Source organism: Erpetoichthys calabaricus, chromosome 2, assembly GCF_900747795.2.
Source record: "Erpetoichthys calabaricus chromosome 2, fErpCal1.3, whole genome shotgun sequence".
NCBI classification, from domain to species: Eukaryota; Metazoa; Chordata; class Cladistia; order Polypteriformes; family Polypteridae; genus Erpetoichthys; species Erpetoichthys calabaricus.
Window position 1 is genome coordinate 40,329,959 of NC_041395.2, and position 20,247 is coordinate 40,350,205.

A 20,247-nucleotide genomic window follows, 5' to 3' on the forward strand; every position below is an offset into this window, starting at 1 on the left:
ATGTTGATTACCCGGTCGTGCTTTTAGTAATTTCAGTTTTTGACTCCTAATAAATTTGCAAACCTTTTTGAAAAAAAATGTTCAAGTTGTAATTATGGTATATTGAGTGTAGATTGATAGGAAAAACTACCAAATGTATCCATCTGAAAATAAATTTTCAACACAGAAAAGTGTTCCGAAAGTGAATGGGTCTGAATGTTTTCTGAATCCCCTGTATGTCACCTTGGATTTCTGTATCTGCCACTAGGTGGCACTGTTTCCCAATAGAAATTTCTCAGTCTCAGAAACATTTCAAATCTTTTCCCGTAAAAAAAAATCTGCACATATTCTTTAAAATAATAACTTCTCTAAATCTATCTCTAATTTTCACAAGAGTAACCACTGAAATTATCACTTTGAGTACGTGTTTTTTTATTACCAAATGAAACACAATACAATGCAAAACTCTCGTAGAAGTAAGTGTTTAACGGCAGGGACAGCAGCGTGAAAGGTGTTCCTCCATTGAATTCGCGTTTCTGTCTGGCCGCACTGTTTGGTCTCGCGTGGCCACCGTTAGTCGAGTGAGTTTGTAAGCAGACATGGCGGCTTCCTTATGTACCCGTGTGAGAACAGGTAAGAAGGTGACTCTGGCTCGATACACGTCGCGAAAAGTTAAGATGCTTACTGTGTATTAAAAAACAAGGTATGAAATGGTTCATACATAACGTTTATGCTTGCCTTTTGTGTGGTTTAGTCGGAACCTCCGTATCAGTTTGTATGTCCGTTTAACAGGCTTTGTGCTTTGCTGACGCCACCTGTCTGACCACCCGAGACTACCTACAGTCTGGGGATCCCTGTCATCTATCCGTATGTCAGCCTAATCGGTTTAGACTCCCAAATAGCAATTCGTCTCACTGCTTAATACATATGTGTTATCTGTTAGGAGCTGCTTAGTATTTAAGCACGTCCGCCTTAAAAGTTTTGATTTCCTTTTTATCTGTGACAATCTAGGAATCTGTGCTGCCTGTTAAAATAGATTGAACCTGTGACCCTTCTCTCTCTCCCCATCCCCCCCCCCGGACGTACATACACACACACACAGGTCCGGCCATTGTATTTATAAGGTCTTAAGCAAATTTTGAATTTGGGCCCCCTAGCACACACAATAAAGCAGTGATTTCAGTGTACTAAAAAAATCACAAGAAAACGAATAGAACATTTAAAGCAGGGGTCTCCAACGCCGGTCCTGGAGCGGTAGTGTGACTGCAGGGTTTTATTGCAACCTTTTTTTTTAGTCAGTTAACAGTTTTTGCTAATTATTTTTCCTTAATTTTAATTGACCTGCTATTTAAGACTGGGACCTCTCAATTATTTATGTTTTTGTTAATTTGTTAATCTGCACAGGTCCACAAACATTTTGACTGTGGTCTTAGAAAAAAAAAGAAAAACAACAGTTATGGAAATGTCTGCTGTAGCAGGATGAGAACGCCAACAAACCATGATTTACGGTAAACAGGAAGTTTAACAACAAGAATTGGCTTCTACATAAGAAACTGGTTGGAATTAAATTGGTTTGAGGCCCCAGCTTAGCTGGTCATCTGTTAGCTCACTTCACATCTTATTTCTGTTTGGGTGTCATTTAGGGAAAAATATGAAGCAATTCAGAGGACTGAATCTTAGAAAAACAAGTCAATTAAACTGAAGGGAAAAGAAGTTAATTAGCAGCCAAAACTGGTCACTGATTAAGAAAAGGGTTAGAATGAAAACCTGCAGCCATAGTAGTACACCAGGACCAGAGTGGAGACCACTAATTTAAATTATATAAGAACTTAACTAAACTATAAAATGAAAAAATAATCATTGTGCAAAACACCCATCAGTAAAGTGCAAATTAAAATGACATATTAATTAAATAGACATAAATCAGAAACAGAAAACTTTATTAATCTTAAGGGAAATTATTTATGTTACAACTGTACACAGGTAATAGCGCACATATAAAAATAAGCATGCAATCGCTATTGAACCACTGGCGGTTCACTGCCGAAATTCTTATCAGATAAAGGGGATTGTCAGAGAAGGACTGGAACAGAAAATTTCTCTATATGCAGATGATATGGTTTTATATATATCAGACCCAGAATACACTGTCCCTGCAGTTCTAACAGCACTAACAGAATTTCAAAAGATATCTGGTCTTAAAATTAATCTGAATAAAAGTATACTCTTTCCAGTGAATTCACAAGCATATAATATCAGATTGGACACCCAACCTTTTACCATAGCAGATCAGTTTAAATACCTAGGGGTAAATATCACAAGTAAACATAAAGCTCTTTATCAACAAAATTTTGCCGTCTGTATGGAAAAAATTAAGCAAGACCTGGATAGATGGTCAACCCTTCATCTCACTCTAGCCGGAAGAATTAACGTTGTTAAGATGAATATCCTTCCTAAACTTCTTTTTTTATTTCAAAACATTCCAATATATATCAATAAATCATTTTTTAAGCAATTAGATTCAACAGTAACCTAATTCATTTGGAACTCAAAACACCCACGTATCCGAAGAGCAACCCTACAAAGACCTCAGGCAGAAGGTGGCATGGCTCTACCTAATTTTCAGTTTTATTACTGGGCAGCAAACATACAAGCCATAAAAACCTGGACACAAATAAATGAACATACACAGGCCTGGTCCGCAATAGAAATAAAATCCTGTAGTACTTCTTTATACTCCCTGCTCTGCTCTCCAATAAATGCAAGTTATCGCAAATATACTAATAACCCAATTGTGCTTTACTCACTTAGAATATGGAACCAAATTAGAAAGCATTTTAAGATGGAAAATCTTTTATCGGTGGCACCTCTGCAAGAAAACCACCTCTTTCAACCCTCGCAAACATATCCAGTTTTTAATACCTGGAAAAGTTTTGGGATTGAAATGCTCAGAGATCTTTATATAGACAACATATTTGCATCTTTTGAACAATTACGCTCAAAATTCAACCTCCCAGCTACACATTTCTTTCACTATCTTCAAATTAGAAATTTTGTTAAACAGAAATTGCCAGATTTTCCCCACCTCGCACCCTCCACAATCCATCCATCCATCCATTTTCCAACCCGCTGAATCTGAACATAGGGTCACGGGGGTCTGCTGAAGCCAATCCCAGCCAACACAGGGCACAAGGCAGGAACCAATCCCGGGCAGGGTGCCAACCCACCACAGGACACACACAAACACACCCACCCACACACCAAGCATACACTAGGGCCAATTTAGAATCGCCAATCCACCTAACCAGCATGTCTTTAGACTGTGGGAGGAAACCGGAGCGCCCGGAGGAAACCCACGCAGACACGGGGAGAACATGCAAACTCCACGCAGGGAGGACCGGGGAAGTGAACCCAGGTCCCCAGATCTCCCAACTGCGAGGCAGCAGTGCTACCCACTGCGCCACCGTGCCGCCCACCCTCCACAATGCTGGAAAAAATACTGCTCATTGCCGAGGAATTAAACACCATTTCCGCATTATATAAAATCCTATTGGAGTCCCTACCTTTCAAAGATCCAAGAGGACATTGGGAAGAAGATCTCTTAATCAATATATCAGTAGTACTAGGGTGTTGTACCGTGTTAGCCATTATGAATGTAGAGAAAAGCCAAGCAAAATGACACCTTTTATTGGCTAACTAGAAAGATTACAATATGCAAGCTTTCGAGGCAACTCAGGCCCCTTCTTCAGGCAAGATGTAATCAATATATCAGAAAAGGAGTGGAAGGTAGCAAAGCAGAGAATTCACTCGAGCTCCATATGCGCAAAGCATAGAATTATTCTAAAACTAAAAATTATGTATCGAGCTCATCTGTCTCGCTTAAAACTGTCTAAAATGTTTCCAGGGCAAGATCCAACCTGCGAACACTGCAACCAAGCTCCTGCCTCACTGGGTCTGCACCAAATTAACATCATTTTGGACAAAAATTTTCAAGTGCCTTTCAGACAGCCTTGGGGTCACAATCCCTCCTAACCCACTAACAGCTGTGTTTGGTGTTCTTCCAGATGGACTTGAAGTGGAAAAGGACAAGCAAATGGTGATTGCATTCATTACACTTCTGGCACGTAGACTATTTCTGTTAAATTGGAAGAATCCTAACTCTCCTCTGATAAGTCAGTGGGAAACCGATGTTTTATATTATTTGAAATTGGAAAAAAATCAAATTCTCAGTTAGAGGATCTGAACAAAATTTTTTCAAAACCTGGCAGGATCTGATCAATATTATTTTAGAATAAGAGAAATAACTATTACCGCATTTAATTCCCTTCTCCATCTCTTATTTACATATATATTCATTTCTCCCTTTGCTTATTGTTGTCTTATTAAAAAACCCTAAGCAATTCTCCTTTAGCTAAGCTCTCCTTCTCAGGGGTGGGGTTTGATTTGTCTTTAATTTGTTTGGTTATAAATTGATCTATTTGTATGGAATGATTACAATAAAAATTAATAAAAAAAAATAAGCATGTAAAATAAAAATATAAATAGAATATAGATATCAAAATAAAGCATAACAAATCATCATTCACTAAGCTCTACAGATACATGGTAATGCAATACAGTAAATACTATGCATGTGAATATAGTATACTAGACAGTAATAGCATACTGAGCTTTGAAGTATTTGACATAATAATACTGCATGTTAAGTGAAAATATTACACATTCTGAGAACAGAAAGTTTTTCACGTGAGAAGAACAGACAAGTTATTGCACATGTAAGTAGTTGAAAATGTAGTGGGGTATCTATTAAAGAAAAAGGAAACAGTTTATAGTGTGGATGATTGACCAGATGAAGAGCTATAGAGTCTAATGGCTTTGGGGAAGGAAGGATTTCCTATGGCGTTCAGTGGAGCACATTATTCTAGTCAGCCTACTACTGAAAACACTCCTCTGTCCAACCACAACACTATGAAATGGGTGATTAGCATTTTAAATATCAGACTGAAGTTCAGACAACATTCTCTGATCTGACACAGTTTCTAAGCTGTCCAGTTTCTCTCCTACCACAGAGTCAGCCTTCTGAATTAGTTTGTTTAGCCTCTTAATGTCTGCTACTTTCATGTTGCCCCCCCAGCATGCCACAGCAAACAAATAGCACTGGCAACCACAACTCATAAAACATCCACAGCATAGTGTTGCAGACCCTAAAAGATCTGAGCCTTCATAGGAAATATAGCCTACTTTGACCCTTCTTATAAATGGCCAGTGAGTTGTTGGTCCATTCTAACTTACTGTTCATATGCACCCCCAGATACTTGTATTCCTGAATGAGCTCCACATCCACTTCCCTAATAGGAAAGGGAGTAACTGGAGATCGTGATCTTCTTAAATCCACCACCAGTTCTTTAGTTTTACTGGTGTTGAGCTGCAGCTGGTTCAGCTCACACAAAGAAACAATTTTCAACTATAATGACTTAATAAATGAATTAATTTCTTTATTGTGTGACCTGACAATTTATTTAAAGATTCTGTGCTTTCTGGCATTTGTAGAGGCAAAATCAACAATAACATCATAAGAGATCTCTCTCCCAACTTTGTTGTTGATGCTGATTATTGCCATTCCCATTCAACTTTCCCTGACATGTGGAACATCCGAAATAGGTTCTTATCAATGATGGCTGTAGAAAGCTCCTCTTTGCACTTGCAACAATCACAAGAAGAGTACAGGCTATTCTGACAGCCACCCAATGAAAAGAATCTTTCATTGATTGTTGCAGGGTTTGGGCCAGGTAGGGCATTCTCTGGAATTTATGGCCTGTTGGAGGTTAGCAGCCAGACTCCCTTGCGTTATTGTTATTTCACTCTTCAGATAACAATAATGCATGTTTCGTCTTACAATAAAGTGTTTTTCCTGCTTCTATTCTTCATAAGGTATTAGCAGAAAAATATGTGAACATTGGACAATTACTACTTGAAAACAGTTGCTGGAGATTTGTGACTTTTGCTCCTTAAGGATAAGGAGACACTCCAAAGGAGTTGATCACTCAGCCAGTGTATCTGTCTTACTAAACCACAGTTAATTTATGCACGGCGGAGGCACCGAGGCGCATGCGCACTGTGGCCTTGGCGCCCGCCCCAGAGTCCAGAGTCAAACGCAGCGGCTTCCCAAAACGCGGCGGCGCCCGCCCCAGAGTCAAACGCAGCGGCTTCCCAGAGTCAGTAGGTGGCACCCAAATAACACAACGTGCTTCGCCGTGGCGCCCGCCCCAGAGTCAAACACGGTGGCTTCCCAAAACGCGGCGGCTTCCCAGAGTCAGTAGGTGGCGCCCAGACAACACAACCTGTACAGTCATGGATACAAACAATGAACGAAGGCGCCCACACAAAGAAACCGCTTTAGTTCAAATAGGGTTATTGAATTAAATGGAAACTTTACCATGCCTACAACCTGTGAACTACACCTGAGATAAAGCGTGCACGCCAGGTTGTACAGCCGCCCGCACGCGACCACCCACACCACCGCATATACCCTCCATGATATGTCATCACGCAGTGGCTTCCCACAGAGCCGCATATTGCGCCGTGGCGCACGCCCCAGAGTCAAACGCAGCGGCTTCCCAGAGCAAGTAGGTGGCGCCCAAACAACACAACCTGTTCACTACACTTGCTCTAATCCACTGTGCCAGTAATATAGATCACATAACGGTCACAGACTCAAATCCAGCAGCTTCCCCGACTCAGTGGCTGGCACACGAACACCACAACTTGTAAACTACACGTGCTGTGCTCCACTCTGCCAGCAGTCGGTGTCAGCAAAGGCAACAGAATCATGTCTCCACAAAACGAAACCGCTTTAGTACAGATATGCTTATTGAATTAAATGACATTTCCCCAGACGCACCCACCCTCCATGATATGTCATCCATCCAAATATCGGACGGAACAGAAACTGATTGCCATTCTTGGATTTCCGATTCGCTAGCGAATCGCGGGCTTGTTAAAGTATACAAGAGATTTAGCAAGCTCCTTAAATCTGTATTGGCACAATGTTAAAAGGATAGATAGATACTTTATTAATCCCCAAGGGGAAATTCACATACTCCAACAGCAGCATACTGATAAAAACAATATTAAAGAGTGATAAAAACATAGTGCAAGTTAAAAAGTGCAAGGTGGAGAGTGCGAGGCAGGTATAACAGTCAGTAACTTTGTATAATGTTACCGTTTACCTCCCGTGGAATTCAAGAGTCTCATAGTGTTGGGGAGGAACATTCTCCTCAGTCTGTCAGTGGAGCAGGACAGTGACAGCAGTCTGTTGCTGAAGCTGCTCCTCAGTCTGGAGATGATGCTGTTCAGTGGATGCAGTGGATTCTCCATGATTGACAGGAGCCTGCTTAGCGCCCGTCGCTTCGCCACAGATGTCAAACTGTCCAGCTCCTTGCCTACAATAGAGCCTGCCTTCCTCACCAGTTTGTTCAGGTGTGAGGTGTAGGATAGGATACTATTATGGAAAAGGAATACTGTACATATAAAAACAACAGGTGAAAACAGATTAAAAAACTCATACATCATCTGAAGCGTGAAAGTTTTCCGATTTCTCAAATTGAACGCAGTATAATCCAAAACTATTTGCAAACAAATTCATGTGATGTAAAATAGGCAATGCTGCCAGCTTGTTTCACAATCTTAAATCATGCCACCTATAAGAAAACTTAGAATGTGTGAATCTAAGTTGTTGTTTTAGGCCTTGATAGTATCTCTCCTGCGAGAAGGCCACCTTCACCTGCCGTAAGTACAACTCATTCATAGCAATGGCTGGCTGTGTCCAAGTTGTCAGACACAATCTTCTTCTGACAGGAAGTCAAAGGGAAATTATATAAATAACCAACACAGTTGCTTATTGGATTTCCAAGGACATGATGCCTGTCAACATGTTAGAAAAAGAATCCAAGTATTGGGGCTCTCAAGCAGAAATTATTTTTCAAACTTTGCATTGTCTTAGCTTTTGGGTGAACCACAACAGATACAGTAACGTGTCTAGTATATTAAGTGGGGCTTCCCTTTCATTATGTAGATGAGGAGTGGGATTTTCAAAGCAAATATTTCCAAATGGCATATTTTACACATTACTAAAATCATTGCTCAGGGGCTCATTGACACAATCAACTCTTGGGGTCTGAGCAAAGACCATACGAGCAATGTGAAAAGCCTGCTCACTGAACAGCTGAGGTTTTCTGCTGTGTGTTGGACACCTGCTGCAACTAGCTGTGATAATCTTCAGTGTTAATACAGGTTAGCATTTAGCCTGTCTCTGTGAAATAACGTTATGAAAGATATTCATTTTGACAGTTATTAGCCACTAGTATGTAATTACTGCAGTAATAGTGTTATCAGTATTGAATGATATAAATACTGTAATACATTGTAATGATATTTTTAACCGTATTGTCCCAACTTAGTTAAATGTCCTTAAGAGCAAGAGCAGTGCACTGAGTGCATGTCACCTGACCCTGGACTTGGCTTCACCAGTAAATTCCACCTTCTGATACTGGGGCCAGGTGACCCCTTGATCCTTGCTGCACAAAGTTCAAGCAGAAGTACATTATGAAAAGAAAGAGTGTCAGGAAGTTGAAAGTGTGAGGTGTGGACGAAAAAGGCACACTGGAAAGCAGACAGATAATATTTTCTCAATTCACTTTATTTATTCATTCGGAGTCGCAGTAAGTAGAGATTCAAAAGAGTATAACTTATTGCCGCAAAGCTCAATTGAACCCTGATCAAAAGCCAGGAGGGGTTTTTTATACTTCAGCATCTCATGATTAATAAGACAGAAAGAACATCCTTATCAAAACAGTAAAGTTAAACAATATGTCTGTTGAGCTAAGCATTATCTGTGTTTTGGAAGCTAAGCACAGGAGAGACGCCTTTGCATAAACCACATGTACTTTCTGCAGCCTTGTGACCTTGTCCCTGAAACATTCACTCTGAGAAAGGGAAAAAACAAGAAACAGCTTACATTTTATTCATGTGGACACTATTTCTCCTGAACCCTGGAATAACATATTTTTGTTAGTTCATAAGCCAAAGCGTCTCTCACTGGCAAGTTACAAAATAGTTATTATAAAGATTCTAATTTACTAAACACACAAAATACATGGTGCTGAGGAGAACATTCTTCTTCTACATTCCCCCCTTTTTGAACCAACAAAAATATGGGTGACATAGGAGTAACAAGGGAGAGAGTAGGAGAAGGGGAAGGAGTGGAAGGAAAGGAGGAAGAAATGGGAAGCATGCATTCTTCATGTAACATATAAGCCTTGGCCACGGAGGCAGTGAAATACTGGGACACAATATATCTAATTAGGGGGACTATACAGCAGGCCACAAGCAACAGAATGATAAAAGCAACGGCCAGTGAAATAAAAACTGACCTGAGCCATCAGCCCCAGGGGCTAGAAATGCCAGAAGTGGTAGCTAATTTATTTGAAAGGGCAGTTAAACCTGGCAAAGCACGGTGATTGATCCATCGGCAGCCGTATTATTAGGGATGCAAGTGCAGCACACATCACCAAACATAGCACATACACCCCCCTTTTCAGCAAGGAGCATATCTAATGCTAATCGATTTTGCCAAGTCATAAGGGATGTTCTATCAAGCTGTTCATGTATCCCTTCAACAGCCTCTTTAGTAAAATTCAGGAAACGCTGTTGGTTGTAATATAAGTAATTAATCCAATCTACATTTTTATTTATTGTAACTTGGGGGAAAATAGACTCAAATCCGGCAGCAACTTGATCTCGCGCTTGAAATTTATCAGGGACTCCACAAGGGACACCAATGGAATCAAAGTAAATGCCAGGGCCGTGAAGAGAGAATGTGGAGGGGTCAGCAGAGCGGGGTCGACGACGTCGGCCAGAGCTGGACGACATGCGAGGAGAATTCAAAGGGAGGAGGCGGAAAGGCATATCAAGTTGGGTTAATGCGCATGTGCCAGTCCAAACAGGGGGAAGAATATCAAGTAATTTTAATGTACTGCACATCCACCAAACATCAGCACGTGGAGTGGACTGTGTCAACAGGAAAAGTGATAATGTAGAATTAAATGAGGTGGAGTTAACCTGGAAAGTCTGGGAACAGAAGGAAGAAGGGATATGACCAACATTAGTACTTCGGAAGGGGGAACTATAATTACTAGAGAAGCAGGTATAATTGCCTTCATGAGACTGGAACATCGGGGGAGTCATATGAGGAGTGGGGGGGGAAAGAGGAGAGAAAGTGTAATGCAGTTAGAGTCTTTTGGTGTGGACGGAGAGGTAAAAAGGGCAAGGAGACAAGGAAGACCAACAGGGTAAATATTAGAAAGAGGGAAAGGAACGGTAGCCAAATGTGGCCTGGCCGTAGCACAGGCGTAGCAATCAGATTGATTTACTTGCTTAGCGGAATATAATACCCACTGTAACCAACGGTTCTGATCACCATAGCCAGTTTCAATTGAAAAAGTGGATGAGAGGGTGGAAATATTCATAATCTTAACAGAAGAAAAGTCTGAACCAGAAGTTGGGGAGACGGGTGTGCGTGCAGGAGAATGAGGTGTTAGTAACAGGATTGTCAATCTTAATTAGAAATCTCCCTAAAGGGTCTGTTCCAGATACATATGCCCCTAATATATAGGTTCCTGAGTCATGTAAAGAGGAGTTCTTCAAAATGATGATCAAGGGGTTACAATGGTTGTCAACACATTTATGAGAAGCATGTCCTTTTATGATAGAAAATCGATTTTTCAAACCGTATTTTTGGGCCTCAAAAGGTTGAGAACCCCAGTCCTCAGTTCCAGTGTTAGCAAAAACCCATTGCCAGGTGTCGCAGTTACTTCCCCAATAATACTTCGAAACAGTCATACACACATATTTGTCAGACCAGGTCCACTGGGCTTGTCGACCAGTCCCACAGTTGATAATAGAGCAGAAATCAACCTGTACTGATGTGGTGATTCCTAACAGGAAAGTCAAGGTGACCAGGGCAGTAGACAAGGGAAAAGAAAGCATAGTAGCACAGCAATCAAGGGTGCCATCTCTTGCAATGTGAGGCGTGAATCCAGGCAGGCAATCCTTCCATTTTCACTGCATGTGGTGTGGATAGAAGAACTTGGAACGGTCCTCTCCACCTCGGCTGATGCCAATGTTTCCTCCGAGTGTCATGGACGAGGATCCAAGTGCCTAAGGGAATCGGCGTGTCTTTAGATGGAAGATTAGTCCTCCAGGCCTGGTTAACCTGCTCGTGGACTTCTTTCAGAGAAGCTCGGAGACCTGTAAGACAAGAGAGAAGATCATTGTCCACAGTATGCAGGTTAACATTTCGCATAACCATGCCCACAGGCATGGGTGTCCGGTCAGAATTTCAAACGGCGACAGTCCTAATTGCCGGTGTGTTCTTGCCCTCAATCTCATTAAGGCCAGAGGCAAAGTGTCTGGCCAGGATAAATTTGTCTGCTCACAGATTTTTGCTAATTTAGATTTGAGGGTGCCATTATCGGTTTGCAATTTCTGTGGTATGCCCCACCTAGGAATAATTTCTTTGATTAAAGCTTTGGCTACAGTTTTAGCATCAGCGTATTTAGAAGGAAAAAATTCTACCTATTGGGAGAACACATCAACAATTACTAGACAATAACGGTAAGCTTTAGACGGAGTTAGTTCAATGAAATCCATTTGGAGGTGTTCAAACGGACCCATTGGATTAGGTGTAACGGCGGGACTTACCTGGACTTACCTGGGTGCCCTTTCCTACATTAGACTTTTGACATAATGCACACCGCCTGCAGCTGCTCTGCATATGTAGAAAAGCCTGCAGCTTCCCAGTGTTTTTCAACATCCTGAATCATGGCGTCCCTTCCAGCATGGTCTAGACCATGAGCGATTTTTGCCATACCTGGGAAAGAAGCCTTTGGGAGGAAAGGTTTGTTAGTTTGCCTATGGGTCCAGACTCCATAAGAGAGGGACCATTCTTTGGACTATTTTCTTTTTTCTCTGTCCGTGGCTGCACTCTGTAAAGAAACAAGTTGATTATCAGGGTCCTGGTTATTTCTCTGTTGGAATAAAGAGATTTGTGTGTTATTATATGCAGCCTGTTTAGCAAAGTGATCAGCTAATTCGTTTCCTTTGCTGACAGGATCTTGTTTTCCTATGTGAGCTTGACATTTAACGATCGCTAACTTTGATGGTTTAGTTATAGCTATTAAGAGGGATTCAATCAGTTTTTGATGTTGGATCGGTTTGCCAGCGCTGGTCTTAAATCCTCTACTAAAATAGAACGAACGGTGTGAGGTACCTTTACTGTTAGGGGGCTCATGAGCACTTTGTTTGTCTGTATGTGGTTGCGTTAAAACTGCATTCATTAATCCCCCCTTTTTCGTCCACGAACACAGTGAATGGACGAGAATATGGTCAGTGAGAGTAATGCATTTTTATTATTATTTATTTATTGATTTATTTATTTTTTTTAATCACATAGAGCCTTGTCAGCCTGCTATATCACTACATGCAGCCAGATCGCAGTGTTAGCTAGATTTTGTAAAGGCTGTGCTCCTCCTGAAAAACTTACAATCAAACAACTTCTCAGGCCGCAAGCTGGTACTACTTTTAAATAAGGAATTCATCCTACCATGGTGCCATACATGCTAGCCTCCAGATCATGGAAAAGTCTGAGGCGGAACCGGGTCAGCGACAACAAGGAAACACTAATTTCCGTGGCGACCCAAATGCCAACTGCAAACAAAAATAATCCATCTCGGGAAACACACAGCACAACTCCACAACAAGAAAACATTCCCACCAAAAGCTATGCAGCCACAGAGAAATATGCTGACTTAACCTGTTGTTTTGTGACCGGTCTTGGAAGGTTTTGAATGATGGTTAAACGGCCGCTAGAGAGAGCTCTTGTATCGCAAGAAATGTCATGACCTAAATATTTAACGATAGCTTGAAGTAACTGCAGTTTTTTTTTTTTTTTTTTTTTTCTTCGACACTTTTTTATGGCCATTTTCACCTAAAAAGAATAGCAATTTTCTGAGTATCATGTGCACTTGTTGTTTATTTATTTTTCTTTTCTTTTTTTCTTATCTATACTAGGGGGCTCCGCCCCCTGCTCGCTTCGCTCGCCAACCCCTGGTGTTGGGAATGACAAAGAGCGTGATGTATGAATGAGATATAGAATAGTGTGACGGTGTAGATGATGCAAATAGAAAGCAAACAATAAAGTGTGTGGCACAGTGTAAAGGTTTATTTGAAAATTTCTTTATACACGCCGTTTAAGTGTAAAAGGTAATTCCAGCTAAGAACTTGTAAGGTCATTTAAAATGGTTATTGTTGTGATCAGAGTCAAGTTTGTCAGAGCTTAGAAAGAGTTGTGTCTCTCCAGGAAGTAATGGAATGACTTGAGTATTAATGTTTTGCACATTAATATTTTTTGGACATAATATAGTGCGTTGTGTTAAAAGGGGCATTTGGTCTAATGAGATTGCTGTTCCAAATCTCTCTGTAACTAAGTCGTCGCAGATAAAGGCTTGAGGAACTGTAATAATATGTGGCTGAAGTCCATCTGTATTGGTGAGTGTACCATCTCTCAGTTGTAATAAGCAATTGTTATGATCTGGTTCTGGACATCGTATCTTTTTTACTAACTATCTTTTGAAAGCAATGCCAATTGTCTGCGTATTTTAAGGTGCACTGAACAATAGCTGAGTGCATGGCATCTGGAAGAATAGCTAATCACTGTCTAAAATCTCCTCCTCATAAAAGTACCTTTCCTCCAAATCGAATATTATTATTCATAAACGTTTGTAGAAGTTTATGAATGGTGTTGAGTAAGTGACTTCATGTCATTGAACATTCATCAATAAACAACATTTTTTCAAGACGGATGTCACGTGCAGTGCCACCGTTAATGTTCATAGTGGATACCGATTTGTAGGATCTAATGTAGTTGATAAAGATTTCACTTTCAGGTACATCGTTAGTTAGAAGCTTCTGTAGATATTCAGTATATGAATGTAAAGGAGGCAGTCTAATTTGACCCTTTTGACAACAACGTGTAAATGTATAACTTGTATTGCCAGTTGTTTCTTCAGGGAAGTGAAGTGAATGCCAATGATTGCAAATGACATTCATTAATCCGAATGAATTTTCCCGGTGTATGTTTTCCTTGTGCCGTTTGAGAGGCGCGTTGTTGCATGTGTAGTATTTGGGACGTGTTGTTTTGGAGCTGTAATCGATTTGCCTGTGCTGTGTGAGAAGTTCCAATGCGATGCAGTATTTGTGCACATATGCGAAAGCAGTATGGGCCATTGCCTTTTGGTGGCCTGATATTTACTCCGGTATATGCAAAAGCAAATGAACTATTGTAGGATTTAATGCAGTTCATAAAGTTTTTACTTTTAGGTACATCGTTAGTTAGAAGCTTTAGTTGAGCTTTGCGTTTTTGGAGTCGAGACATTTTTTCTTTTAGAAATATGGATAAGTAATAAGGAGTATTGCACTCACTGTTAATATGGAGCCTTTTCTGCGGTTGAACGGTTAATAGTGCCTTATTGTAATGAGATCCACCTATGCTGCATAGCCGTCTATTTTGTTGTTTCTTTCGTGTTCGTGTGTTTGTTCCTGTTATCATTTCCTTTTCGTTTTTGTACCCGTGACCGTGTATTCATGACTTGTTTCTTTCTCAGCATGCGAAATATGGATAAGTAATAAGGAGGATCGCAGTCACTGTTAATATGTTTCCTTTTCTGCAGTTGAACGGTTAATAGTGCTTTATTGTAAGGAGATCCACCAATGCTGACACCAATGCTGTCTAGTGTGAAGGTGTTGATGTTCACTTAGAATATGTGGCTTTGGGTGTCACTTCTTATGGATGTGTGTGTGTGTGTGGGGGGGGGGGGGGGGGGGATTGTTGTTGCGCGAGCGTCTTCTTTCTTTTTGTGTTCCTGTGTCTTGTTGAATCCCCCTCTTGGTGTGTGTCCCGTCCTGTGCCTGTAGGGGGGGGAGGTGGTGCCTTGCTGTTGTGCGCGAGCCTCTTTTTTTTTTTGTTTTTTTTTTTTTTGGGTCTAGTTTCGTGTGCAATGTGTTTCGTGCTTTGCTTGCGTTTGAATACTTTTTTATGTGCCTTTTCCTTTTTTCGGTGCTCTTTGCGCCTCATTTCTCCATTTTTCCTGTGCTCACTCCTTTTTTCTGTGGTCTTGTCCGCCTGTTGTGGACCCTCATCCGCCTCTCTCGCCCTCTTTTGTCTGCCTTTCTCGGCTCCTCAGCCGACTCTCGCGGACTCTTTTTGCGCCTGCGCAGTACGTCTTTTTGCAGCTACGGCCCATTGCCGGATGTGCCTGTGTCCATCATCCGGTTTAGCATTCTCGGTTAGTAATATGGATACTGTATCAATTTATTATCTTTTTCTGGCCAAAACCATAAACACAAGGGGCTTCAGTATATCCCTGAGGCATGACGGTCCAGGTCCATCGGCGGTTTTGAAAGGTAAAAGCAAACCAGGATTGAGAATCAGGGTGCACGGCGAACACAGTTTTTACAGTGATTGTAGCTAGAAAGAAAATGTTTTGCCGGATATCCGTAAGGGGAGAGAAGAAAGGTCTAAACGAAGGAATATTTGAGGTATAGGTAAAGGTATATTAATAGAAAGAATGGAGAGCTGAAAATTGGAGATTGCAGACCAGAAAGCATGAACTGGCGTGCATTCCCAGATGTGTGCAGAAATGTGCCTGGAGCATTCATCATATATAGATGTCACATAGGTCAGTCCCATGGCATAATGCTGACTGGGGGTAAGATATTGACAGTACAAACATATGAAGTGTTGATAGTTTGGGTTCTTAGAGAAAAAAAATTACATTTTTGAAGTTTATTTACATGAGATTGAGGGAACATAGTATGAAGCCAGATTGAGAATATTGGTAGGATCCTGTAGAATGCCTTACAAAGAGTTGAATACATTAAGTTCAAAGTAGGGGAAAGTAGATTTCTATAATACTCCTGTTTATCCATTCAAACATAAGTATTCCTACTTCTTTTTATATAGTATTCCTGCAAACATTGTTGCTGTTTGCAGTCTTTAAGCAGGTCAAGTTAAATATACTGCATAGAGGAAATGATGTTAGTCATTAGTAGCCATCAATATTTCTTTCTAACAGTCAAGAGTTCCCATTTTACCCATTGGTGTTTACATTTAATGTGTGGTGGTCATCAGCATCTGCCAGTTAGTCTGTCTATCAGTTAGTTTCTCTTTAGTGTGTATCAAACTAGTGTTTCCTAATGTGTATGTGTCAGTCCATCAGTCTAGCTTTTTTGAACATACTACTCTACTGCCAATATGTCTGTGAGTCAGATTTAGTGTGTGCTTGAAAATCCGCTTACTGTATTATTAGATTAAATAAACTTTATTAATTTCAAGGGGAAATTTAGATGTGTATTTATTCATAATTATTCATTTTATGGCACCTGAACTATAGACATTCAGATAATGTCAAAGGAGCTATAGGTTTCATTTTTCTCTTGTAATACGATTAAAGGTAAGATCAAAATGGAGTATGCACATACTATAGTGTGCCTTATTTGTCACCATCAGAGCTTTCAATTCACTGGTTACTTATCTGGAGATCTCTGTTGCCCAGTATTCAGTGTTCTCTGCTTGTTGTATGAATATTTTTTGCAGTGCCTAACAGACTGTTGTGTTCTGCTGGTCTTGCTTACCATGCCTTTGAGTAACTTGGCATTTTTCTTTCATTTTTTCAGGTCTGCAGCTCACTTCATTACTCTGCACAAGCTGCAGGGTGCAAAATGTATGTCTGCAAGCTGCATTACTGGCAGGCAGCAAATGGAGGATTGAGTAAGTACTGGCCTAAACCCGCTGCTTTTACCTCAACAGCTAATGGGGTTGTAAAACTTCACACAATAACAAAGTCAGTTGGCTGCAGACAGGATTATGGCCTCATACATTAAACTAATAATATTTGAGCACAGTGTTGAGGCACTGAGGTGTTGTGGTTAAGGCTTTGGACTTACCCTAAGGTTGTCCCGCTACTGATATTGTGTGACCATGACCAAGTCATTCGACCTGCCCGTGCTCCAATTGGAAAACCAAAAGAAATGTAACCAGTTGTATTATATATGTTGTAAGTTGCCTTGCATAAAGGCATCAACCAAATAAGTAAATCTAAATGAGCACACTGTTTTTAGCATTCATGCCGTTGAACTCCACTAGGATATCATGGCTGACAGTGGATATCTGCCTAGACAGCTTCTAAATCCTGAGTCTAATTCCTGTATCCAGGCTATGTCTTTGTGGGATTTGTATATTCTCCCTGTGCTGCACTCGGTCCTAATTTGGATCCTGAGTTGGTTTGTCGTGTTGTGGGTGCGGCAATGCGCTGTATCAGTGCGTGCTCCTAACCTCCTCCTCCTGTGTTAATGTGGGTTTTCCCAATGAGTGTGTTAAGTTATCTAGTGACTACACTTTGACCCTGTTTGAGTGTTGGCATATACTGTGGGTATAGAAAAGAATCACCCCCTTTTGAAAAATTCCCAAACCAATATTTTTTTCCAGCTTTACTTACTCAATGGAATCTATAACATCGAAGTGAAAGATATCACAGCTACAGTTTAGAAGAATATTAAAAAATAAAAAACAAGAAATACTGAGATTAATAAAGGATCACCCCTCTTAAACAATATTTGTAAACTCAAGCAGGTGTAAGTGCCCACCATTTCCATTGCAGACCATGGTTACTGGCTTCCAACTGTGATCATTTGTAATCCGTGTGATGAGTGAAGCATAAAAACAGCTGTTCCTGGAGCCAACTGACTATGGATGGCAAGCCACTTTCAAAAGATCTCAGGGATAGAGTTGTGGACAGACATAAGGCAGGAGATGGAGACAAAAAATCTCAAAGGCTTTATCAATCCCAAGGAGCACAGTAAAGTCCATAATAAAGAATTGGCAAGGGTTTCGTACTACTAGGACCCACCCTGGATCCGGCCGTCCCTCCAAACTGGATGGAAGAGCAAGGAGGAAACCGGTAAGAGAGGCTACCAAGAGGCCAATGCATGTGACAATAATTTCACAAGCGCTCCGCAATTGTGGCTTGTTCGGGAAGGTCGCAAGGAAAAAGCCACTTCTCAAGAAAGGCCACATTAAGGCTTGTTTGAGCTTTGCCAGAATGCACCTTGAAGATTTTGAGGCCAAGTGGAAAAAGGTCTTATGGTCAGATGAGACCAAAATCAAACTATTTGGCCTCAATACCAAGCGGTACACCTGGCAGAAATCCAGTGCAGCTCACCATCCACAACACACCATACCTACAGTAAAGCATGGAGATGGCAGCATCCTGTTATGGGGGTGTTTCTCTCCCACAGGGCCTGGGGCTCTTGTTAGGGTAGAAGGAACAATGGCTGGGGCAAAATGCTGTCAAATTCTTGAGGAAAACCTGCTACCCTCTGCCAGAAAGTTGAAGACGGGCAGAATGTTCACCTTTCAACATGACAATGACCCGAAGCACAGTAAAATTGACCACACAGTGGCTGAAGGAGAAAAAAGTGAATGTCCTTGTGTGGCCCAGACCTAAATCTGTGGAAAAATGTGAAGATAGCAGTCCACCAATGCTCACCATCGAATTTGACCGAACTTGAACAGTTCTGTAAAGAAGAGTAGGCAAATATTGCTCAATCTAGATGTGCAAAGCTGTTAGAGAAGTATCCCAACAGACTCAAGGCTGTCATTAAAGCAAAAGTGGTTTCCACAAAATATTGACATTGGGGGGGTGATCCTTTATTAATTTCAGTATGTCTTGTTTTTGATTTTTTATAATTTTTCTGAACTGTAGCTGTGATATCTTTCACTTGGATGTTACAGATTGCATTGAGTAAGTAAAGCTGGAAAAAATATTGGTTTGTGTGTTTTCATTTAAGGTTGTAAAGCAAAAAAAAATGGGAATATTTTAAAGGGGGGGATTCTTTTCTATACCCACTGTACATAGCTGGCCTCTGTGATGAACTGCTTCCCTGTCCTAGATGGGATCCCATTTTGGACCTAGGTTCTGCTATTAGATATGCTTAATCATTTTTACTTGTAAAAGGAAGCAGATGTCATCAGTAGTGTTCCCATATAAGATTAATCGTGTTTAAATGAGGTGTAACTAATGGAACTTACTTTTTAAAGTGTATGTCGGAGTGGTGTCTCTGAGGCTATGGATCTGCACTGGCAATCAGAAGGTTGCTGGTTCGAATCCTGTAAATGCCAGAAGTGACTTTAGTCCATTGAGCCCTTGAGAAAGGCTCTTAACCTGCAATTGCTTTGTCCTGGGTATGATGTTAATTTGCATCCAGCCCTGCAAGCAAGTCCTCCAACATGGGGGTTGGTGGCACGATTAGCACTCTAGCCACCGTAAAAAACCTTGCACTGTTCCAGTGTGGTGCTAAGGTGTCACCCGCTGTACTTGGGTTCCAATCGTTGTGTGGAGGATGTGGCAAGACACTATCAGCACTTGCTCCCAACTTCTGTCTCATTGGCTGTTCATATATTATGTAATCTGCTTGGACAGTGCCATGAAAAATAATTTGCCATCTTCCTCAATTCTTCTGTTATTTAGGATTTGTGATAATGAATGTTTAACCAAAATCTAAAATAAGATAAAGGGCACTGCAAAAAAGTTATCGACCACAAGATAATTTACAAAGTTAAAGGAATATTTAAAGTCTTGATTACAGCCAGTTCTGCCCAATATAATCTTTCCTTACTTTAACTTTTTAAAATGACATCATAGTCATTTTGCCAGCCAAAAGATCCAAGAAGCAATGATTGCCCTAAGCGAATAAAATTCCTGAAGAAATCATAAAAAAATGATTATCAGTAAGAAATGGCCTTCAAAGCTATTTCTAAGGTTCTGTGACTCCACCAAACCACAATGAGAGTCATAATGTTCAAATACCAAATTCTTGGAACGATAGTGAATATTCTAGGGAGTGTCCTGACTGCCATAATTTCTCCAGAGAACAGCACAGAATCACCAAGGAATCCACAAAGGATTCTAAAAAACATCCAAAGAAATGAAGGCTTCAAGTTATCAGAAAGACACTGGGCAAAAATGGGGTTCATTGGAGAGTATCACTGTGGAAACCTCTGCTAACCAGGAAAAGAACATACATGCTTATCTGGCACTTGTCTAGAAGCAACTGAGTGATCCCTAAGCCATTTGGGAGAACGGTCAATGGGCC

At 40.8% G+C, this 20,247-nt stretch overlaps 1 protein-coding gene across 1 annotated transcript in view; it reads left to right on the forward strand.

Annotated features, from left to right (window-relative positions):
* The first annotated feature begins 512 nt into the window (after positions 1-512).
* The window catches only part of mrpl52 (mitochondrial ribosomal protein L52), a 47,233-nt gene continuing 27,498 nt past the window's right edge, over positions 513-20,247 (forward strand). The window contains exons 1-2 of the mRNA XM_028793648.2: positions 513-612; positions 16,771-16,864. Of these exons, the coding sequence (XP_028649481.1) occupies positions 579-612; positions 16,771-16,864 (128 nt within the window). The 5' untranslated portion in view covers positions 513-578. The remainder of the gene's footprint in view (positions 613-16,770; positions 16,865-20,247) is intronic.